The sequence below is a fragment of the Esox lucius genome, chromosome 13 (genome assembly GCF_011004845.1).
Source record: "Esox lucius isolate fEsoLuc1 chromosome 13, fEsoLuc1.pri, whole genome shotgun sequence".
In the NCBI taxonomy this organism is placed as follows: domain Eukaryota; kingdom Metazoa; phylum Chordata; class Actinopteri; order Esociformes; family Esocidae; genus Esox; species Esox lucius.
In genome coordinates, this window is record NC_047581.1 from 35,483,882 (window position 1) to 35,493,115 (window position 9,234).

Sequence of the window (9,234 nt, forward strand, 5' to 3'; positions counted from 1 at the left end):
CTGCATAGCGTCAAACTGTCACAACCTTTATCTCTAGTGTTATTAGGTTGTTTCTGTTTGTTGATAAAGTGACTGCACAAATGACTAGCTCTACTATGATCATAATACTCGCTATTAAGCCAATACCTTCTTAAAAGCTCTTCTAAAATGTTAAAATGTAATATGAGGATTGTTTTTAGGATTGTTTGTGATTTGGTCTTGGAGTGACTTAATGACTTAGGAGTACTCTTGACAACTCCTAACTTTTCCCAGATTTTGGATCTGGTTTTAGCGCTGAAATGCTTTATGAAATACTCTAAGGCCAGAAATATAGGATTCCTAAAGTTAGGACTGACACGCCCATTTTTTTGAGTTACACCTAAATCAGCAAGTTAGGAGCTACATTTAGTCTGAAGATGTTTTGTGAATATGGCCCCAGAGATGTAAGAAGACTTGACTTTATCTTCAAATTTGAAATGAAGTGCCAGCTGCGCAATTCTTTACCTCAGGCAATGTCTGGTAAATAAAAAAGTACATTAATTGGAAAACAGAGTCTGAGACACATACAAGGCAGTGGACATCATTTTTGGTAACAAGCGTAGTATACCTAATGATGTACATATTGTATTCATTTATTTCCCTATGAAATTGCTCACAGGGCACTGCTTCAGAAACTGGGATTCTTTTTTTAAAGTATACACAATGTGCATGTGTAGGCAACAGGGGCGCTGTGTTAAGCAGTTCTATTGTTAGATTAGATTACAGTAGACCACATTTTATTGTCAATGAACAAGTACAAGTAAGCCTAGAGTACAATGAAATACAGTTAGCATCAAACCAGACGTTTTTCTCACTCTATCCCAAACATGAACACAGCACAGCTAGTGTTCATGTGTAATTAGGAAAAAAATCACAGAGGGAAATGGGGAGGGTATTTTTTATTTGCTTTTTTTATTTCAGTCCTGGGGAGGGGTTACAGTTTTTTTATTTAAGTCCAAGAGGGTCATTTAATTTTATAATCAATTACATTTTAGTAGCCTCTCTGTTAGACATTTGGAATTTGACTGGCAAGGAATTCATATGGACTGGCTAAACATACCTTATTTCTATATCACTATTCTCTTTGTGCTTAGCGTATCCAGATTGTGGATATTGCACAATATATAGTGGAGAAAATGCTTGAAAAAGCTAAAAACAACAACCTTCATGGCACTGCAGGATTACAGAATGGAACACAATTGTGAACGCAAATGTTCTCTTCCCAAGAATTTAAGAGTTTCAGTGCAGTCTTTGTTCGCTGTAGATTGTCTTGAAGTAAAAACAACCCTATAATATGGGCTTGAATTTTTAGGGACAAGAAAATCTTTATGTTTGAATACTTTCAGCGTTTTAAATATATAGCTAATCTAGGCAATATCCATTTTAATATTTCCACTTTTAATAGGCCAATTGTTCTGAATAGTAGGCCTATAGTATAGGCTACCTCTGTGTGTGTGCTGTTGAGCAGGAGAGTTTATCTTTGAGACCAAATGTGCTCTACTTTTTGATTGGTATTTTGAATCGGGAGGGACATGTTTTTTGTTTTTTTTGCTGAAGGCTCAGAGAAGGTGATGTGAAAATATACTTTGCTTGGGGGGCTTAATCATCTGGACACCCCATGTCACAAATAACGATCAGTCCCTTAGTAGGGGTGTCCACAGACTTTTGCCCATATCGTGTATAAATTAAACCGTCAATTTCAAATGTCAGTTTTGATCAACTAAGGTGGGTCTACCCTAGATTATTACAGTAGATTATTCCAACTATAACAATTGTAATAGCTGTGATAGTTACTCGGTGAGTCAAATTCTAATAGGAAACAGAAATAAATCAGTGACCTTGATGTTATTTTGTTTTTTCCTGTTTCGTGAAAGTTGAGTAAATGAATCGACTGCGCAGGTGTAGGGCTACAGCTGAAATGTCTTTAGGTTGCAGAGGAGAGGGTGTGGGAATCCTGCCCTAGCATGTGTAATCATTATGGTTCGCCCTGCTCCTCATGCTTTCCCAGTAAGTCGTCCTAAGTCTGGTAGGATAAATGCCAGAGCAATTAGCCTGTCAAAAGAAAAACAAACCCCCTTCCAAATATGAATATCACCAAACAATTACAAATAATAATGCAATGATTACGCATGTGTGGCCAATGAGTGGGGCCAATGTCTGGCCCTATGTCTGTGTGTTACATTTTTATTGGCTTGGGTTGTCATCCAATGTCCACCCAGTATTTTCAAGGTTATTGCGGCTAATGACATCAGAGTTTGACTCCTCTCCATTGATTGAAGACCATGCCATTTACAGGGAGAGTGAAGGGCAGTGAAGCAGATTGCAAGTCTGCGTTATTAAAAGTGACCTTTACATAAGCCATAACCTTCAGAGAATGAATGGTGGATGTCAGAAATAGGCTTTTAGATTACTTGGTATTATCTGCATTTGTGTCACAATGTACTAATATGCATGCGACTGTGTGGTAAAGGAATCAAAACAATCAAAATGAAATTAGATTTCAGAGGCTTCTTTTTCTTTAGTTTAATTTACTTTCATCATCAAAGCTACCCAGACTATTTAAATTGCATTTAATTATGCAAAAAAAATATTTTTACTTAAACAGCACCCATGTCTGCATACATACATTATAAGGTCACAACAATTGAGAACAAAGCACACATCTACACATTCAGTATTTTTCAAGTATGAATGAGATGTTGAAAAAAAATTGGTATTGTAGCAAGTATTGTAGCCATACTCTGTGTTACATTACACACCTATCTTGTCATGACAAAGCATCCGTAAAGCTTGTCCGAATTAAAATGAAGTTAGGTAAAATACTTCTACTGTCTCGCCCTCTGGAATCAAGCACCCCATTACTTGAAACTGCTACAGTACACTGACTCAACAGTCAACAGTATCCAAAAGTATAAACAAACATTTTTTTTCCTTTTTCATTTCCAATCCACAGGCTTAATTAAATAGGGTCATTCAATTGTGCAATCATTTTAATTGCAGATTGACAGAGACCACTGACAGTCAATGGAATAAACCATTCCAACTTCTCTCACAACCTCTCTCTTATTCACTCACTCACACATATTCCAACACACAAACTAGCTCACACAGCTCTGATATTCACATTCAAAGAGAGGGCCTTGTGGTTCAATAGAAAGAGGTGTCAGTTCTAGGAGGCCAACCCTGCATCATGTGCTGTGACCAGACAGGGACGAAGACAGTGGGTGAGCATCCGCCTCCGGAACCAACCAGGGGAAATGATGTATTGCACACTGACAGGAAACAATGCATTCCCTTTTACCTGAAGGCAGATGTCTCTAAGACCACTGATTTATAATGGTGGACAGAGCTGCGCTGTGAAACTGCAATGGGTTGTTCGTTAGCAACTGTCTCCAAAGACACTAAACTCATAAGGATGAATTTACTCCTGCAGAGAGATTAAGTCTTTGCTAAATTTGCTCACACGGATTGTCTGACCGAATATGACACCAGGAGCAACATGATTACATATTTGGAGAATTTTTCCCACTGCTAATATGCTAAGGAGATTTCAACTCCACCCCCAACCCAGTACACCGATATATCCCTGAATACGCTTAAGGCCAAGCGATGAACATATGGATGAAATTCCACAGTATTTTCAGAACTCTAAGATGGAAATGATTGATTGAAAACATTGGTCTGGACCTCAGTGAGCACAAACAAAATAGACCCAAGGTATCTTGGCTGTGTGCTCGTTCAGAGGGACTATGAAGCAGCAGCATCCATTTTTACACCTTACACAGGGAGATGACAAAGGAAGACCGAGGCCTTTTTCCACTTTCAGAGACAGAGAGAGACAGCGTATTTCTCAGCATCATCTATGTAACGTTTCAGTTTACATTGGCATCTACCGATAGATAAGCTGAGAGAGGGTAGTGGGCTGGAATCAATGGATATGTGCGTCAACCACTTGACCAGCCCCTTATCAGTTTCCACTATCCAGGCATCTTTTTGTAGTCAAAGTTATACTTCATATATTTATTTTTTATTTTTATTTTTTTTTAACACAGTTGGCACTTCAAAAATCTGGTCACCTTCTCTATTTGTTGCCAATTGGTATTCTACTGTAGCAAAAAAGATGCATCTTTTACACTGTAAAACTCTGAGAGAAGCAAAAAACTTATGAATGTGCACAAACACACAAGGTGATGTCTTGAGAGTGTGATTTACGTAAGATTTTATGTTTTGATCATGGCAAATGAAAATGTGTGAAGCTTATTCACTGCTAAGAGAAATATTATGATGTTGGTCAGACATTGGCATGGTCAAGGCGCTGTGCATTCATGTGTAGCGCCTATCACAGCACTGTTAGTCTGATAAGTTCACTGCTGAATGTGAATACGAAAATGTATCCACATATTATATGAATTGCATTCAAATCTTGTCCCAATAACTCTTGACAATGTGAATAGGCCCTTACGTCCCCAGAAGTCATAAAAGCACTGTTGTTTTGGTCAGTGCCCGACCGGGGGAATCTGAGACGTGCCTGAGCAGACTAGATCCTGAAGCTAACTTAATGACAAAAATTATGTCACATAACTTGGTCATGCAGAGAAGTACATACAGTATATGACCTATTTACTAAAAAAAGGCATCTACACTTGAAATTAAAGGGGAAATTCACCAATTTCCCCCTTATGTCCATTGTTCAAAAGTTTGGGATCACTTAACAATTACCTTGTTTCCAAAAGAAAATATTTTATTTGTCCATTAAAATAACATCAAAATGATCAGAAATACAGTGTCGACATTTTTTATGTTGTAAATGTCTATTGTCGACTGATTTTGAATGGAATATCTATATAGGCGTACATAGGGCCATTATCAACCATCAGTCCTGTGTTGCAATTGTTTCAACATCATTTGTGTTTGCTAATCTAAGTCAATAATTTTAAAAACTTTTGAAGGGTAGTGTACATGGCCTTATTTTCATTCTTTCTATCCTTGTGGTTGATCGCCCAATACGTTTTTGGATTATTTTGTGTATTTGCAAAAACAACGGTTTGCCACATTCTGCTGAACCATTACTTGCCACTGACTTAGAATAAAACATGAAAACAAACCATGACATTTGTTGTCAATCTAACACAAAGTCCAAACAAACCCCAAAAATGAGGAGGTGCAGGGGGCAGTATTGTTTTTCTGTGCTGTCCAAGGACAGAAGACCATGTCATAAGACAATTTGGTAAGTAATCTATGAGCACATAAATTCACCAGAAGGTTTCACCAGTGAAACTAATGTCAAATGTGATGTTACTAGAAGTATATCTTCTTTGAACTGTAGAGAAGGTAACAATTGAAAGTAAATAGCCCCATCAGCATGATTAAGCTAGCTGTGCAGTAAGTAGTGAACAGTACATTGTTAACTCAGTTACAAAAGAATAATGACTAAAACATGAAAATATAAACAATGTAATTTGTTGCTCATGTTGTCATTTTTTTTCTTTTAAGGCTATAGATTGATCACATTCTCCCACATGGAAAATGTAGGGATAGCACCAACAAAAGAAGAACATTAGCAGCCTTCATAGTTATCAAATTAATGAGTGGGAAGTGTCCATAAAATATAGAGCTAACTGAACAAACAACGGGGTCAGGTCTGTAGCAACCAAAATATGAAAATGTGTACATTTATTAATAAACATATTTCAACAGAAATACATTAATGCTGATAGAATGTTTGCTTATGTAGAATGCTTGCTTATCTGAGATAAGCACGATAATCACCTCCATAAATGTTGGCCTTTATTGCTTTAAATGAAGGGGTTTTGTGGCCTCTTAGGTCATGGCTAGGTGTCCCGTAGTATATCTGTCCCGAAGACTTCAAACTGTCTCATATATCAAGAACTAGGGGGATTCCAGAACTCATGTCTAGCCATTCAGCAACAGGTTTTCAACAACACTTCGGTTCATAAGAAATTCTGACAGTTTTGGGATCACACTATCTGTAACTTATGTACACCATTTTACTTCCTCTGGGGGATATATACTTGTATATGGACAGACAGACATACAGACAGATTTTGCATTTGCCAAATTCTTTACAGCTTCATTACCAAATGTAGTAATTCCTCACCAAATAGACTAGTGTCCAGGGATATAATAAACGTAAATCAAGCCGCCTTATGCTACAGGAAATACGTTTCTCCTCTCACCAAGACTTTCCAGCATGCAAAAGCCACGAGTTGTTAGAAGGATATTTAAATGATTCATAAAAAATGAATCATCCACGGTTACTGCTTTGTCAGGACTGTCTTCATTCACTTCAACAATTATACAGCTCAAAAGAGTAATTGTTGGGACAATCAAGTAAAACATATTTTTAAAAGAAATATTTTATGGTGATGTTTTGTAAATCATAATGTCACTATGTGATGACTCATTCACATTCCACCAATCTGACTGTAATTTAACCCAGCAGAATTTAACATGTAACTGTCAGTGGACTGTTCCAGTGAAATCCATATCTTATAGGCATAGTCTACTGGCTTGAGATTTTTTATGATGTCATGGAAAGCCTAATATGGGTTCCGCATTGCAACTAATGAAATAATAGGGAGAAGAAGCGGTTTGACGTTCCCTGAAATTCTCTTGCAAGATTACATCTCGTTCCATCCTTCCCAATAGCTTCTACATTCTGATCTAATCGAGACATGGCTTTTGCTCGCTTCGGTCCCCTTGATTTCGTCCGGTAACAAGGCGTAAACACAGGCTATATTCTTTAACACATTGGTTGGTACGAAACATAAATTAAATTGCTGCTATGAAATTGCGGCTATGAAATTGTGTAAATTAAAAGCAAACTAGTTATCACGTGCTAGGAAACGCATGAATATAGATTAAAAACAGTACAATTATAACACCATTGAGACAGTTCTCACATGTTACAAATTAATCTCCAGTTGATAACAGTATCGATAAAATTGCGTGAGTGAGTGGTCCTGGTTATCTATCGGCAACACGACAATAATAATAATAATAATCGTGTTTTCAAATACTTAGCCTACTGTTGTTTGTTCAGATTGGAGGTCTAGACACTCCAACTAACTAAAATAGACAGCATTTTTCCACAATATGTACAGAATTTCCGAACATAAATACGCGTATCCATCTTTCAAAGCTGCTACGCTTACTCCATAACAGTATCATTACTACTATTTACAGAATCCCCAAATAACTCACCAATTCATAAAGGCTACGTAAGGAAACATTATGACCCTGGTCTGCATCGCTAAACACTCGTTTTCCTTATAACGATGCGTTTTTAGTAGTAGCATTGAGTATTTCTCATCCCTTATAGAAAAATTATATTTTGATGGGAAGTAGCCTACATCTTCTTTCTTGCTACATGTTTACCTGATTTACTTTGTTTTACTGACTGACACCCATCCATACATTAAGCATTGTCTACCGCCATCTACAACCAGTAATTGCGCTTCTCACCTTTTACAAGCTGCGGGACAGCGGCGCTCAAGCAGAGGACGATGAATACGAGTAACGGTCCCATCCTCTCTCAGATACCAGGTTTCACTTCCAAGGTTAAGGAATGTGGGAAAATCACGAAGCAAAATAACAAAAGTTGTATCTCTCAATGAGCCGTACGGCTAGTTCCTTGCCGTAAGCCTACCTCCTCCCCGACTAGCGGTTTTAAGTCCTTTTATTTTCCGGAGAGATTCGCGGACCGTACCGCACTAGCCTACCTGGAATGCCGAGTGTTGAAACAAGTGACAGTGCCAGGGGTCCACTGCCTGCCTTCCCCTCTTACCGCAATGATGCTCGATGCGCTGCGAAAGCCGAGTGAGAATGTGCGTGCGTGCTGGTCCCGGCAGACGGTTTCACCCAGAGTGCGTCTAAGTGACTGGGAGTGTGTGTGTGTGTGTGCGCGTGTCTGTGTGTGTATCTGCGAATGTGTGTCTAAGCACTGGCGGATGAGGAGCGCGCAGTAGACTACACCGTCGGTCACAGAAATCCGACTGGGGCGCTGTCTCACTGATGACAGACCCCTGCTCCTCCCCACACGTGCCGTTAATACAAAAGCATCGCAAAAATCAGAAGGGTGGGATCTACACATCAGTCACTCTTCTTCCAGCTCTCGGTCCTCCGCTTGGACCTCTGGGAAAACTGACCCTGACAACTGATGGAAACCAGGTTCCTTAGTTTAGCTGCTCTCAGCTTCAATGTGTATGCCTACGTCTTCAGGAAAGCGATTAAATTCCAGATCTCAGTTGACATGCCAATGGAATATTTCATTTGTAGTCCAGGGGACCTTTATATTCATTCAAACGTTTCCAGGAGCCTTACTTTCATCAGAATATCCACCCGGATGCATAAAGTGACACATGAAATCATCTGCTGTATGGGCATCTTTTCAGAAGATAGGAAGGGACTCGGTTTAAAGAGAACCCATGTTCCACCATTGGGATGTCAGTAGAGATGAAGTATTTGACTGGGATGAGTGGGAACCGAGCCTTTAGGGGACCAAAGCAAAACTCTGATAGTACAACATTGAGGTGCCCTTCTTGACTGGGGAGAGTGAGAGTGAGAAAGTGAGAATGAGAGAGTGAGTGTGCATTTGGAAGATATTCAGACCTTTTCAGTTTTCTAAAATTGATTAAATGCAATTATTCCTAAAACCAATTCACGAAGTTGAAGGAATGGTCCACAGCAATCCAAGACTGGATCTGAAGCTTGTTGTTTTTTATTCTCTATATATACAGCATTTGTAAAAAAAAAAGAAATTAAGATAATAAAAAAAAAACTTTAATGCCTTTGGATTCTGCATTTTCACACTCATCTGTGACATTCTGTATCAGTCAACTGTAGGTAAACAGTTACATTACATTACTGTTTTCATATCAGGCAAAACTCTTGTTGTACATTTCCCATTTCTGACAAAAAATTATTTCCATCCTGCAATCAAAACGTCGTTTTTTTTGTCTCATTTAATGTAACAAACACTGACAGAAATAAATGAAAGAAATTTTACAAAATAAATGTTTTACACACTTGAAGAAGGGTGGCACATGAATGGGGACGGTGGTCATATGCTTTCCATCGCCCTAGATGAAAATAACTCCTCATCAGGGTTAAGGAAAGCAGGATATGGAGCCAGGCGTAGAATCAGGAATCTGGGACTGCTGCACCCACATTGACCGGGCACTTAGAGATTTGCTC

General features: G+C 38.6%; 1 protein-coding gene across 4 annotated transcripts in view; it reads right to left on the reverse strand.

The window, feature by feature from the left end:
• edil3a (EGF-like repeats and discoidin I-like domains 3a) overlaps positions 1 to 8,029 on the reverse strand; it is a 162,193-nt gene extending 154,164 nt beyond the window's left edge. For 3 of the 4 annotated variants that reach the window (XM_010877135.5, XM_010877134.5, XM_010877133.5), the window contains exon 1: positions 7,504 to 8,028. In XM_010877135.5, coding sequence (XP_010875437.1) covers positions 7,504 to 7,567 — 64 coding nt within the window. In that variant the 5' untranslated portion in view covers positions 7,568 to 8,028. Of the gene's footprint in view, positions 1 to 7,503 lie in introns of all 4 variants that reach the window. The other variant, XM_010877132.4, reaches the window with a different exon arrangement.
• Positions 8,030 to 9,234: the final 1,205 nt, after the last annotated feature.